Raw genomic sequence first — 15401 nt, forward strand, 5'->3', positions numbered from 1 at the left:
CTCTGCATTCTATGATCCTATAGTTTACTGAGACGCTACACTGTCTCTCTGCATTCTATGATCCTATAGTTTACTGAGACGCTACACTGTCTCTCTGCATTCTATGAACCTATAGTTTACTGAGAAACTACACTGTCTCTCTGCATTCATGATCCTATACTAAGACACTACACTGTCTCTCTGCATTCTATGATCATATAGTTTACTGAGACGCTACACTGTCTCTCTGCATTCTATGATCCTATAGTTTACTGAGACGCTACACTGTCTCTCTGCATTCTATGATCCTATAGTTTACTGAGACGCTACACTGTCTCTCTGCATTCTATGAACCTATAGTTTACTGAGAAACTACACTGTCTCTCTGCATTCATGATCCTATACTAAGACACTACACTGTCTCTCTGCATTCTATGATCATATAGTTTACTGAGACGCTACACTGTCTCTCTGCATTCTATGATCCTATAGTTTACTGAGACGCTGCACTGTCTCTCTGCATTCTATGATCCTATAGTTTACTGAGAAACTACACTGTCTCTCTGCATTCTATGATCATATAGTTTACTGAGACGCTACACTGTCTCTCTGCATTCTATGATCCTATAGTTTACTGAGACGCTACACTGTCTCTCTGCATTCTATGATCATATAGTTTACTGAGACGCTACACTGTCTCTCTGCATTCTATGATCCTATAGTTTACTGAGAAACTACACTGTCTCTCTGCATTCATGATCCTGTACTAAGACACTACACTGTCTCTCTGCATTCTATGATCCTATAGTTTACTGAGACGCTACACTGTCTCTCTGCATTCTATGATCATATAGTTTACTGAGACGCTGCACTGTCTCTCTGCATTCTATGATCCTATAGTTTACTGAGACGCTACACTGTCTACATTGTAAACTATATAATGTTTAACTTCACTGAGCAGGTCTTGTATAAGGAGGTCAGACCAGTTCTCCAGGCAGATCCCTAGAAGTAGAGCATGTGACTCTGTACTGTACAATGCATGCTGTAGCAGCGCATTCTCATCCTCGGATGAGCCTACAGTTTATGTGAGGGTGTGTACTAATGTTACATAGATTATGTAACTTACAGTTCATGTGAGGGTACAGTAGGTACAGTGGGTACAGTACAGAACATTACGTGTCAACCTTGCGGTTCAACGCGTTCCTTCACTGCCGGCAGCATTTCTGTCCGTCCTGCTTACGGACGTGAACTGAATGACCTTGTTGTACAACAGCTGCTGTTGCCGCGACCTAAGGGGTCGGGACCAGGGGGTCTCCAGGGGGGGTCCCCATGGTGGGGACCAGGGTGGGGACCAGGGGGTCTCCAGGGGGGGTCTCCAGGGGGGGTCCCCATGGTGGGGACCAGGGGGTCTCCAGGGGGGGTCCCCATGGTGGGGACCAGGGTGGGGACCAGGGGGTCTCCAGGGGGGGTCCCCATGGTGGGGACCAGGGTGGGGACCAGGGGGTCTCCAGGGGGGGTCTCCAGGGGGGGTCCCCATGGTGGGGACCAGGGGGTCTCCAGGGGGGGTCTCCAGGGGGGGTCCCCATGGTGGGGACCAGGGGGTCTCCAGGGGGGGTCCCCATGGTGGGGACCAGGGGGTCTCCAGGGGGGGTCCCCATGGTGGGTCCCAGGGGGTCCCCAGGGGGGGTCTCCAGGGGGGGTCCCCATGGTGGGGACCAGGGGGTCTCCAGGGGGGGTCCCCATGGTGGGTCCCAGGGGGTCCCCAGGGGGGGTCCCAGGGGGTCCCCAGGGGGGGTCCCAGGGTGGGGACCAGGGGGTCCCCAGGGGGGGTCCCCATGGTGGGTCCCAGGGGGTCCCCAGGGGGGGTCCCAGGGTGGGGACCAGGGGGGGTCCCCGGCAAAAAAGCATCACAATCATTTCAACCACTTTTTATACCCTGCCTATTCAAAATATAACAGATATACAAGTTCACAGCTTCCGTATCTCTCAAAGCTCACAGATTTATTTTTTCTCTTTATTCACTTCTGGGGCTCCCTGGCACTAAACAGTTTCATATATATATATATATATATATATATATATATATATATATATATATATATGGCACCTGCGCACAGAGCCAAAACTACTAGTAACTGGTGTACTGACCATGGTATTACTGTGCTTAACTGACCAGCCAACTGGCCTGACCTATGAACCCCACAGAGAATCTAGGTTGTATTGTCAAGAGGAAGGTGTGAGACATGAGACTGAACAATACAAATTAATTTAGGGCTGTTATCAAAGCCAACCTGGGCTTCCATAACACCTCAACAGTGCCACAGGCTGATCACCTCCACGCCCCATTGATGACCAAGTATTAACTGCATACATTACTATACTCTCGTAAAATATTCTAATTCATTGGGATAGGATTTTTTGATTTTCATGAGCTGTACGCCAGATTAAAAAAAAAAAGTTTTAAATACTTCACTTTATGCACAATGAATGGAGAATATATGAAAGTTTCACTTTTTGAAATATATTCCGGAAGAAAATTAACTTTTACAAAATATTCTAATTACATGCGATGGACCTGTGTATATAAATATCCATGCAGGTCGTGTAGGGCCAGGGGCCGTGGCTGGGTTGCTATAAGACCCTCCAACAGGGCCAGGGGTGGCTGGGTTGCTATAAGACCCTCCAACAGGGCCAGGGGTGGCTGGGTTGCTATAAGACCCTCCAACAGTAGCAGCTAAAGTTAGAACATTATGGAGGCAGACAGAACAACATGTCTGGAGGCTGCTGGGAATGTATGGATGTGAGACAATGTCTGTGACACACTCTGCAATGCAGACAGGACAACTATTCACACTGTCTGCCTGCCTGCCTGCCTGCCTGCCTGCCTGCCTGCCTGCCTGCCTGCCTGCCTGCCTGTCTGTCTGTCTGTCTGGGTTCACGGAGGACAAAAGGATAAGAATAGAATGTCCACAGACACACAATGAGATAAACAACAACACAGCTCTTATTGAAGCCAAGTTCATTCTGGTTCACTCAAACCGGGTCCTCAGGGGGTCCTCAGGGTAGGGGGTCCTCAGGGTTACTATAAACAGGGGGTCCTCAGGGTAGGGGGTCCTCAGGGGGTCCGGGACCCATAGGGGGTCCTCAAAGTTACTACAGACAGGGGGTCCGGGGCCCATAGTGGTCAAACATCTTTTTTTTGTTTTAAAGTCTTAGTCTTAAGTCTATCTGTGTGGTTTAGGTGGTTAAATAAACATGTGTTTCCTTACTTACAGGACGGAGCGCTGACAGATGACACACCAGGTCCTCCTCCTCAGTCCCAGGGCCCCCAGGGGGTCCAGGGATTCCTGCCTCAGTCTGTGGGGGTCCAGGGGGCCCCGGGGGTCCAGCCTCAGTCTGTGGGGGTCCAGGGGGTCCGTGGTGGTCCTCTGGTCTCCTCCAGTGATCTGGAGCTCCAGTGGGAAGACGTCTTGTCTCTTCTGGAGACAGAGGTCAGTCAGTACGCCTCGTGTCTTAACACTGAACATTTTACAGTGTGGATGTTTACCAATCAATCAGTGACCGTTGTGTGTTCAGGACATGGAGTTTGACAGTCCAGTGTGTGTGTCTGTGTGTGTGTGTGTGTGTGCGTGCGTGTGTGCGTGTTCAGGACATGGAGGTCGACAGTCCAGTGACACAGCTGTTGCCGGGCGACCACCACCGCGGTCCTGATGCTGCTCTGGGTTACCATGGCAACCAGCACCTCCATCTCGACGCTCTCATTGGTCGGGACGTGAGTCTACAGCGGCCTGGAGGAGGTACATTACCACGGCGGCCATTTGCAATGATGGAGGAAAAACCGCGACCTCGACATCTGTCTACATAAAATGCTATCTAAGCTACATAGGTTGAACCTTTAAGCCTGTAAGGTTGTGGAGGCTATAGGGGAAAGTGTTACGTTACGTGGCTGTACGGTCGTGGAGGCTAGGGGAGGGGCTACGAGGCTGTACGGTCGTGGAGGCTAGGGGAGGGGCTACGGGTCTGTAAGGTCGTGGAGGCTAGGGGAGGGGCTACGGGGCTGTAAGGTCGTGGAGGCTAGGGGAGGGGCTACGAGGCTGTAGGGTCGTGGAGGCTAGGGGAGGGGCTACGGGGCTGTAAGGTCGTGGAGGCTAGGGGAGGGGCTACGGGGCTGTAAGGTCGTGGAGGCTAGGGGAGGGGCTATGAGGCTGTAAGGTCGTGGAGGCTAGGGGAGGGGCTACGGGTCTGTAAGGTCGTGGAGGCTAGGGGAGGGGCTACGGGGCTGTAAGGTCGTGGAGGCTAGGGGAGGGGCTACGGGGCTGTAAGGTCGTGGAGGCTAGGGGAGGGGCTACGGGGCTGTAAGGTCGGGGAGGCTAGGGGAGGGGCTACGGGGCTGTAAGGTCGTGGAGGCTAGGGGAGGGGCTACGAGGCTGTAAGGTCAGGGAGGCTAGGGGAGGGGCTACGAGGCTGTAAGGTCAGGGAGGCTAGGGGAGGGGATACGGGGCTAAGATGGAGTGAAGCGGTGGTCAACAGAGGAACAGAGCCCTTGACATCACGTTGGTTCTGTTGTCGTGTTTCCCTCTCAGACGTTTTGGCCCCGGACCCTCCTCCGTCCCTGATGTCCCTGACCCCGAGTGACCAGCTGGACCGCCCCGGCTCCACCCCACCCCCCCAAATCCTCTGGGACCCCCCCGGCTCCACCCCACCCCCACCTCCCCTCCTCTGGTATGTGGTCCAGGATCCCTCACTGCAGTGTCCGCCCTCGGACCACCTGTCTCTGCTCGAGGACGATCAGGAGGACCCCGCACGCGGCTTCAATCTAGCTCTGGACCCCTTTAGCATGGATCTGCTGAGCCCGGGGGTCCCTGGTGAAGGAGACCCCATGGACACCGGTCCCCAGACTCCGCTAAGGTATTTAATAGTTTTTACATTTTCGTTTACTGGTATTCTGTTTCTGACATGTGTTATTGAGCGGCGCTAGCCTCTCCTATGTTATTAGCACTGCTAGCCTCTCCTATGTTATTAGCACTGCTAGTCTCTCCTATGTTATTAGCACTGCTAGCCTCTCCTGTTATTAGCACTGCTAGCCTCTCCTGTTATTAGCACTGCTAGCCTCTCCTGTTATTAGCACTGCTAGCCTCTCCTGTTATTAGCACTCCTAGCCTCTCCTGTTATTAGCACTGCTAGCCTCTCCTGTTATTAGCACTGCTAGCCTCTCCTGTTATTAGCATTGCTAGCCTCTCCTATGTTATTAGCACTGCTAGCCTCTCCTATGTTATTAGCACTGCTAGCCTCTACTATGTTATTAGCACTGCTAGCCTCTCCTGTTATTAGCATTGCAAGCCTCTCCTGTTATTAGCACTGCTAGCCTCTCATATGTTATCAATTCATCAACAGAGCATAGAATATCGCATAGAAAGAGCATAGAATATATAATGCTATATATATATATATATATATATATATATATATGTCATCAACAAACACAAGCTCTACCTTTGACCCTTGGTCTCTTCCTCGTTGACAACAGTGAGGCGGAGGAGGAGCTCCCCAGCCCGCTAGGCGACCAGCTGCAGGAGGCGGCCATCTTGGACGAGGCGGCCATCTTGGATGAGGAGGAGGTGGCCATCTTGGACGAGGAGGAGGCGGCCATCTTGGATGAGGAGGTGGCGGCCATCTTGGACGAGGAGGAGGCCATCTTGGACGAGGAGGAGGCGGCCATCTTGGATGGGATCAGCCTGCTGGATCTGGCTCTGGAAGAGGGGGAGGATGACCCCGGAACCACGCCCACCTCGGTGGAGGGGGTGGAGTCGAACATCGATCCAGAGACTGTCCAATCACAGCGGCTGGATTCTGGTCGCTATGACGACGACTTGTTCTTCATGGAGGAAGAGGACAACGACCCTGGTTACCATAGCAACCATCAGCAGCAAGGTAAGGGGGAGGAGCCAGAGGACAACGACCATGGTTACCATAGCAACCATTAGCAGCAAGGTAAGGGGGAGGAGCCTGTCTCTCTCAGTTGAACGGTCCTCCCACAGGGCTCTGTATACTTGGTCGGCTCCTTTTCCCCTCTCCCCATGCATCTCTAATGTCTCTCTCTCTCTCTCCCCATGCATCTCTAATGTCTCTCTCTCTCTCTCTCTCTCCCAATGCATCTCTAATGTCTCTCTCTCTCTCTCTCTCTCCCAATGCATCTCTAATGTCTCTCTCTCTTTCTCCCCATGCATCTCTAATGTCTCTCTATCTCTCTCCCCATGCATCTCTAATGTCTCTCTCTCTCTCTCTCTCTCTACCCATGCATCTCGAATGTCTCTCTCTCTCTCTCCCCATGCATCTTTAATGTCTCTCTCTCTCTCTCTCTCTCTCCCCATGCATCTCTAATGTATCTCTCTCTCTCTCTCTCTCTCTCCCCATGCATCTCTAATGTCTCTCTCTCTCTCTCTCTCCCCCATGGATCTCTAATGTATCTCTCTCTCTCCCCCGTGCATCTCTAATGTCTCTCTCTCTCTCTCTCTCTCTCTCCCCCATGGATCTCTAATGTATCTCTCTCTCTCCCCCGTGCATCTCTAATGTCTCTCTCTCTCTCTCTCCCCATGCATCTCTAATGTCTCTCTCTCTCTCCCCATGCATCTAATGTCTCTCTCTCTCTCTCTCTCCCCATGCATCTCTAATGTCTCTCTCTCTCTCTCTCTAGGTGTGGAGGGCGAGTCAGACTCTGGTCTCTCTCTCTCTCTCCCCATGCATCTCTAATGTCTCTCTCTCTCTCTCTCTAGGTGTGGAGGGTGAGTCAAACTCTGGTCTTTCTCTCTCTCTCTCCCCATGCATCTCTAATGTCTCTCTCTCTCTCTCTAGGTGTGGAGGGCGAGTCAGACTCTGGTCTCTCTCTAGACTTCAGCCGTGCGTCTCCCTGCGCCTCCGAGACCTCCTGCTACTCCTCCTCCTCAAGCTCCGCCTCCTTCTCCTCCTCGGGCCAATCAGAGGAGGAAGAGGAGGGGAGGGGCGTGACCTACGCCTCCTCGGGCCAATCAGAGGAGGAGGAGGGGAGGGGCGTGACCTACACATCCTCGGGCCAATCAGAGGAGGAGGGGAGGGGCTTGGCCGCGAGGATAAAGAAGGAAGAGGAAGAGGTAAGGATGGGCGATGATGTGGTGAGGAATAGGGTACGGTGATAAAATGTCTCCATGATATATGGTATTGTGGTGTAGTGAATGGAGTTCTATACCTTAATTCAGGGGTGGGCAACTTTGACGATGGAGAGGGCCACTATAGTTCCACACTCACTCCAGGGGGCCACTATAGTTCCACACTCACTCCAGAGGGCCACTATAGTTCCACACTCAATCCAGAGGGCCACTATAGTTCCACACTCACTCCAGAGGGCCACTATAGTTCCACACTCAATCCAGAGGGCCACTATAGTTACACACTCACTCCAGAGGGCCACTATAGTTCCACACTCACTCCAGAGGGCCACTATAGTTCCACACTGGCAAGCATTTCCGGGGTAACCTGACTCCGCCAGATGGGGCAGCAGAGAGTACACTGGGTTCCCCCCCTCCTGCTCCCATCTGGGAACTCTCAGGCAGACTGGATGCTCCGGCCACCAAACGGCCTGGCCAATCAGCGGCAGCTAGAGGCAGGATCAACGCAGGACACTAGATGGCGGTCAATGAGTTTTAATAAGTATTTTGGTGTACCTAAATGTTCTGTTACTCCTCTCTTACGTTGTAGTGTTAAGTAACTTAATAACCCTGAAAATCTGTAGGTGTACTGTGCAAAAACTTGTTTTGCACAAAGCGGCCTCCTGGTGGCGCTATAACAGGCCGTTCTGGAAAGTTTGGGGCAGAGGTTCATGGTTGGCATCCAGGGAGTGTGTGTGCAAAATTTGGCATCGACCGGGTTAACGGTGGCTGAGATTAGCTGGTCACGGACGGACGGACACACGGACACACGGACGGACGGACGGAGTGCAAAACATACTCTCCCCATGCCTTCGGCTGGTGGAGACAATAAAGATATTGTGATATTGTATTATATATTTTCCCGTAGGTGGAGCTGGGAGCCATAGGAGGAGGAGGAGCTTATTGGTCACATGTGGCCAAGAACCCGTTCGATTGGTTGGAGCGCGTCGGACACGACCACACCTACAACCAGCCGGGCAACGTAAGTGACGTAAAGTACTTTAATTCAGTGGTTCCCAAAGTGGGGTCAGGGGACCCCCAGGGGTCCTTGAGGGAGTTCCAGGGGGTCCCCAGCAAAATGATAGTTTGCAACCAAATGGACCCTTATGGGTCTGTAACTCTGAGAATGTACAAATCTCAGAGTTAAATTAACATTGATTTTACAACATAAATGTGGGTCCCAGAAATAGAAATGCCATTAAAGGTATATTCAGTGATTTTACTTAATTCGAAAATCACATCTTGTTTTGTTTTGATAATCCTCCCTACTATAGAGTGTGCTGACCATATAAGGAGTTCCTCCCTGTCCCCAGTTAACCCCTGGGGGTCAAAAAACCATAGTTTTAGGTTTTGGCTATAGGTGGCCCAGCCTTCATCCAATCAGGATAGAGAGGGGCCTTCCGCCAATCATGATCGAGCGGAGGCGGGCCTTGGTGTGTGTGCTGTTGGCCTGTTGCGTGTCCCCCCCACTGTAGTGCACATCTTGTTACCGGGGCGGACCGGGGGTTTTCCAAATCACTGGGGGGTTCAAAAGGGCACATTGCTGTACAGAGGGCAAGGGCAGGTGGTGATGTAGCACCCCCTAGTGTCTATCTGTGCACGCCACTGTATTTCTGTGACGCAGTACTGATACTTTTACTTCAGTAAAAACGGAGTACTTTTTCTTCCCCCACCACACCTACAACCAGCCTGGAGAGGCCCCGCCCACCACTGACGCCAAACGCCACAGACCCGCCCCCCCTCACCGAGGCCACGCCCACTCCAGACGGCAGTGGAGCGTGGACGAGCGGCGCGCTCGCCTCCTGCGCATCCCGTTCTCCAACGACCACATCGTTAACCTGCCGGTGGACGACTTTAACGAGCTGCTGGCGCAATATCGCCTCGACGACCACCAACTGAGGTGTTGTTACTAAATCTCATTAGACCACCAACACAGGTGCTGTTACTAAAACTCATTCATTAGACCACCAACTCAGGTGTTGTTACAATCAAAATGATTGACTGTGATTGGTCCCCTCCCCCCCCCCCCCCCCCATAGCCTCATCAGGGACATCCGTCGGCGCGGTAAGAACAAGATGGCCGCCCAGAACTGCAGGAAGAGGAAGCTGGACGTGCTGCTGGGCCTGGAGCAGGAAGTGACGTTGCTGAGTCGCCGCAAGGCCCGCCTCCAGCGCAGCCGGCAGGAAGCGCTGCGCGACCTGCAGGAAATGAAGCGGCAGCTGGGTGCTCTGTACCAGGAAGTGCTGCAGAGTGCCTCCGCGGGGCCCCTGGGGGGCGCCGGCGAGCTGCACTTCGGCCCCGACGGGAGCGTGTCGCTCGTGGCCTCGCGTCGCGGACACCGCGGCAGCCAGGAGGGGGCGTCGGTGGTGGTGGTGGCGCCACCACAGGACAACAACGGGAAGACGGGCAGGAAACAGAGGAGGAACCGGAAGCAGTGAACAAAATAAAAAAACTAAACAAAGACATGATAGGACAAACCCTAATCCGCAGTCTCTCCGGTTTACTTCCTGTGTGATGTCACGTAGGTGTGGCCTCGCCCCCTCTAGGAGACCAGAAGCAGCAGGTCGGAGTTTATCACTCGAACATTTTGACTTATTGACACTAAAATGGCTTATTTTTTTCTCCAGAGACGAAGAAGGAGAAAAACATCTTTGTTTATGGAGCTCTCTCTGTCGCGCCAACGTGCCTCTCACCAGGTCTAGCGGCAGCTAACGACAACAAAAAAGGCTTGAAAAGTTGGGGAAATCAACTTTGACGCTTCGAGACAGACAGACAGAGCCACCAGCCAATCAGAGGCTTGGAAGGCGTGGCCTCTAGGCATATACACTCTGCACATCACAGAACAACACTACTGTATGGAAGTAGTTCATATTATGGGGTCATTTTGACCCAAAATGGTCTCTAAGCTGGGGGGTCATTTTGACCCAACATGGTCTCTAACCTGGGGGGTCATTTTGACCCAACATGGTCTCTATGCTGGGGGGTCATTTTGACCCAACATGGTATCTATGCTGTAGGTGGTCATTTTGACCCAACATGGTCTCTACACTGTAGGTGGTCATTTTGACCCAACATGGTCTCTACGCTGTGGGGTCATTTTGACCCAACATGGTCTCTATGCTGGGGGGTCATTTTGACCCAACATGGTCTCTACGCTGTAGGTGGTCATTTTGACCCAACATGGTCTCTACACTGTAGGTGGTCATTTTGACCCAACATGGTCTCTACGCTGTGGGGTCATTTTGACCCAACATGGTCTCTACGCTGTGGGGTCATTTTGACCCAACATGGTCTCTACGCTGTGGGGTCATTTTGACCCAACATGGTCTCTACGCTGTAGGTGGTCATTTTGACCCAACATGGTCTCTACGCTGTAGGTGGACATTTTGACCCAACATGGTCTCTACGCTGTAGGTGGTCTGCTGGGTTGACTTCAGTGTTGGCGAGGAAGACTACGCCCACTCTTCATCATGAGTCACTGAGACACTGGACTGGATCTGATCTCGCATTCATTCGACTGGAAAGAAGCAACGACTGCGTTTCCCACAATCCTCTCTGAACCTCAGGTCTTGTGCGCTTGAGGCGTGAAGTTGTTGTTTAGGCATATGACCATGCCCACTTGCAACTACGAAGCTACACACACAACTCAACAAGCTAACAGGCGTGATCCATCCCATTGGTCAGTGAGCTGAGAGGCTGGATCCCATTGGCCAGTGTGAGCTGAGAGCTAATCCACACGATGAGTGCCTTGCTCAAGGAGGTGTAGAACCGACAACCTGCCATGCAAAATAAACACACACACACACACAAGGTTCAGGGTCTTGCTCAAGGGCACTCGGGCAGAGCCGGCGTCAAACCAGCAGGCACTGACTGTTACAGTTAGGCATCCCATTCAAAGCACAAAGGACAACATATGCCACCTTGTGGCTGTTCTCTGCATAACAGAATGGACCTCTTCTTTTTTATAAAGGTTACAAACCTTCACACTTCCTGTGCTGTGAGGATTCCGACGTTCCTCCACCCACATTAATAACCCTTTTGGTGTTTTAACTAATGCTTTAGCTATTGAAAAATAGCAGATCTACAAGGTCTGTAGGTCTGCTATTTTTTTTTAATCGTGAAAATATGGCACAAATCTTTGAATATATATTCTTTCAGAGGACTTCTTTTTTATTTCGACGTCAGGCCACTGGTTGAATCTGTTGCTGACATTTAACTGATATTTGGCACATTTTGATCAAATATCAGAGTTCGTTCGTTTTTTTGTTTAAAGTTAAAAAGGTTTATGCTTAATACGGTATTCTAAGAATGTTACTATTATTATTCTTATAGAGTGAAGGTTTTGTTGTTTGCACAGAACATGAAATGCCAGAGGGATAGATAATACTTTTATACTTGCGAGTACATTTCAGAGCCTGTACTTTTTACTCAATTATACTCAAGGATTAGGAGTTGAATCACTAGTACTTCTGCCAGACTAACCAGTTCAGTTCTTTTTGGAGCTCCAAAATTGGTGGGAAAAACTGGACCTATATTAAATTGTTTATATAGGATCAATATAAGTAAATTAATACATGATAACCCTTCCACAGTAGCAGCTTTTCATATTATCTATTATGTTGCACATTTTCCTACATAATGCCTCATTTGCATAAAATTTGTAATACAATAAATCATGGTCTTCGTGTAAGTACTCCACTGGGGAAGTGTCATGGTGATAACAATCTAATATAGGTATAGTTTTGCTACACTCAATTAATAATTAACGTTCCAATGTTGGAGCTGTGGCTCATGGACTTATTCATGGCCTATTCATAGTCTGGATTTTCGGTGGTGAGGTGACCACCGCTCCGGTGGTGAGCTGACCACCGGAGCTGAAAAAACGTTGAGCGGTGGTGAGTAAAAACAGAGAGAAGGGCTGGGGCGGTGGTTTGCTCTTCACCGCGGCTCGTGACGTCATGTTGTAGTTCGGTGGTCACCGCACCACCGTAAATCCAGACTATGTATGAGCCTTAAGAACCAGCAGGGACGTGCAGTGTTAGAGAGGCAGGCCAGTGCTGAAATCCCATAGGAGGGCACTTTTGCCCCAAAACTAGCAGATCTACAAGCTCACAACGCGCCACGCTGTGAGCTTGCAGATCAGCTATTTTCGGGGCGCAACACTGCACTCTTTATCTAGTGGAGATGCAGTGTGTAACGACATGGATTTCTAAAGAAATTAGTTCAGGAGACTTTGGAGAAAAGAAAAACAATTCTCCTGAATGCTGCCTTCCTTCCGGTATGGCATGGAAAGGAGAGGAGGGCATTTTGCATTTCTTTCACCATGTAGTAAATGCTGCATTCGTTGGTCTGGAGAGGGCAGTTGTTTTACAGACGGCTTAAAGGGCAGGGGATGAAGCCCCCTTTGATGTCTATGTGTGCACGTCTCTGGTACAATGCACTCCAATGTGTTTCTCAAAATGTACACATGGTTTCTGAGTGTTATTTGATCAAAGTCTATATTGAAGTGTATTATTGGTTTATAAACAAGGACATTCAAGAAAACAGGCCAAATGCGGAAAAATAGGCAATAGCAGATCTACAAGCTTGTAGATCTGCAATTTTTTTTTGGAAAATCGTGAAAATGTGGCGCAAATCTTTGAATATATATTAACGTTAATATATGTTAACGTTATTAACTCAAATCTTTGCTTCTGGGCCGGGGGTCCCAGGAACATATTTTCAGATGGGGGTCGGCGGGCAAATACAGATATTTTTTGGAGAGTCCTTGATATGAAAATGTTTGAGAACGACTGACATAGAAACATGGGATTATCAGAAAACTGTCATTCTTCAGAAGACATTTTGTAGAAATCGACCTCAGGTCTAAATGGGGTTAATCCTGTTCTTTTAGATGTTAATGGTGTGTTGTTTCTTTGCTTTTATTCACTGTTGTAGCACTTACGAATGTAAAGTGCGTTATAAATCAAATCCATTATTATTATTAATAGAAAATGTTTTGAAATGTGGATCAGTCAAAACGCACTCGCTGGTGATCGAGAACTGTGGACTGTTTTGGATGTACAGGGAATGTAAATAAATGAATAATAATGTGACTTAATATTCCTGTTTTGTCCGAGTCAATATTTTTAAAACTCTTCAGACTCCAGCTCATCTCTAAGATCGTTTTCCTTACATCACTGTTCATATGACGTTGTTCAGATAAATGGTTTTCAAAGAGAGGATTATCTAATTATCATGTTGTACTTTAGCTATTGAAAAATAGCAGATCTACAAGCTCGTAGCGCGGCACGAAAAATCGTGAAAATGTGCCGCAAATCATTGAATATATATTCTTTCAGAGCGAACGTTTCAAGTCTTTGCTTCTAGGGGGGTCCCTGGAACAACAGATGGGAGATGGGGGTCTTTGGCCGACGGGGGTCCACGGCCAAATACAGATAACTCTGGGGGTCCTTGGCGACACCGATACAGAAAGTATTTCAGAAAACTGTCAGGATTTAGAAGACATTTTGTAAATTTCGACATCAGTTTTCACACAACAGTAAACCAACAAACCTACAGTGTAGGATACAGTACAGACTAGAGTATCTTCACATTTATACCCTCCAACTATACATTATAAATCCTATTAAATCAGTGGGTTTCAAACCTTTTTGTATCATGGTACATTATTTATTGATGGACCACCATTTGATGACATTAAGGCCCAGGCCACACGTGACACGTATATGGATCTTTTGCAAAACGCGCGTTTGGGCCTTTCAGCCACACGCAACCGCCATTGCCGGCACACTAAACGGAGGTTTTTGGAAACTGATTAATAAGTGAAGAATATCGGAACAGTGGATCTGTGTAGTCATGTGAAACGGAGCTTTTGAGACACGATGATGTCAGCACTTATTAGCGCATATATTTTTTACTAGAGAAATGCAGCTTGAGCCTGCATGGAAACTACATAGATATCAATCCGATTGTTTATATATCACTGTTAAGAACTTATCATATGTTGCATCAACTGCAGCGAGCAAAGGCTCTGCTGCATCCAAAAATAAATATATCAGCCTACTAGTCCAGTGCGGACTGGTGATTTCATTTGTATTGGTGCCGAGTGCGAAGCTTGAACAATAGGTTAATTGTGGACGCTACAGATAAAACTGTGGATATTAACCTACCAATAAGGACCAAGGCCAAATGACATTGCGCAGTAGCCTACAGTACACCAACAAGTCTATGCATGGTGTGTACATAGCCACAAACTATATTCTCGTGCTGTATTTTGCTCTCTATTTCATGGTCACGGTCATGGAGGGAGAGAGAGAGGGTGCAGAGAGAGGTGTGAATGGAATCGCATCAAATAGCGTGGTTGGTGAGAAGAAAGTATAGTGGGTCGCCGTGCGCATGTATGACACATCTCTCTCCTGTTTAGGTAATCAAGGGTGCCCAATTAACTGCATTTCCGCTGTCACTGCGCCTGCATGCCGACAATGTGCACGTGTGAACTTTTATTAGACTACATTATAGCGTGACATTTATTATACACCTGGAAAATATAGCCACTCTGCAAGCTCACAACTGGTTGTGGACACTTCTATAGGTCTGACTGCTATTATTTTCTGTGCAGAACTTGCCAAGTCGCCAGAGCAATGGTAAAGTGTCTATCATTTTTTAATTATATGGAGAGGAAAGGTCGAGTCGGGATTTGGAGATTTTACGCACAGAGAGACATGCTGACAGACAATGAAAGAAACATGTTCCACTTCCACTCACAATTTAGGTGGCTTTTAAAATGGGGTACTTATTCGTTCTTTAAAAAATATATATGATTGGCACCTCAAATATAAAATCAAATAATATAGCCTACAATTGAAACCTGCTACTGCAGTGATTTTATCCTGTGTTCAATGCGTTTCTGCGTTTGTGTGTGGACACGGAGATCTGTCGTATGGCACAAAACAGGTGGTATGCACTACGCTGGGCCGTTCAGTGACTTACTACGAGCGCTTCCAAACTCCCAACACTTGCTCGGCAGATTGAAAGAGGATAATTCAAGCATGGCCTAGAGCTGCAATGTTGGTGAGTTTAACGTCGTTTAATACAAGCAGATCGCAAACACAAATTGGATGAATGGGGAGTCAATGGAGGGTATTGCAACTCTAGATTCATCCCATTATTTAAAAAATCTATGTTGCAAATTGCGTATAACATATTTTCAGATGTTGGTCAGCGTCCAATTACATATCA

The 15401-nt window shown here is 48.9% G+C and overlaps 1 protein-coding gene across 2 annotated transcripts in view; it reads left to right on the plus strand.

Moving 5' to 3' along the window:
- The window catches only part of LOC310868886 (endoplasmic reticulum membrane sensor NFE2L1-like), a 30436-nt gene extending 20455 nt beyond the window's left edge, over nucleotides 1-9981 (plus strand). Inside the window, exons 4-12 of one of the 2 annotated variants that reach the window (XM_083779367.1) lie at nucleotides 3255-3470; nucleotides 3629-3776; nucleotides 4563-4887; nucleotides 5507-5642; nucleotides 5691-5910; nucleotides 6832-7106; nucleotides 8029-8142; nucleotides 8849-9060; nucleotides 9199-9981. In XM_083779367.1, the coding sequence (XP_083635493.1) occupies nucleotides 3255-3470; nucleotides 3629-3776; nucleotides 4563-4887; nucleotides 5507-5642; nucleotides 5691-5910; nucleotides 6832-7106; nucleotides 8029-8142; nucleotides 8849-9060; nucleotides 9199-9598 (2046 nt within the window). In that variant the 3' untranslated portion in view covers nucleotides 9599-9981. Of the gene's footprint in view, nucleotides 1-3254; nucleotides 3471-3628; nucleotides 3777-4562; nucleotides 4888-5506; nucleotides 5911-6831; nucleotides 7107-8028; nucleotides 8143-8848; nucleotides 9061-9198 lie in introns of both variants that reach the window. The other variant, XM_083779366.1, reaches the window with a different exon arrangement.
- The last annotated feature ends 5420 nt before the right edge of the window (nucleotides 9982-15401 follow it).

Source organism: Protomyctophum parallelum (genome assembly GCF_964188405.1).
Source record: "Protomyctophum parallelum genome assembly, chromosome: 13".
Taxonomy (NCBI): Eukaryota; Metazoa; Chordata; class Actinopteri; order Myctophiformes; family Myctophidae; genus Protomyctophum; species Protomyctophum parallelum.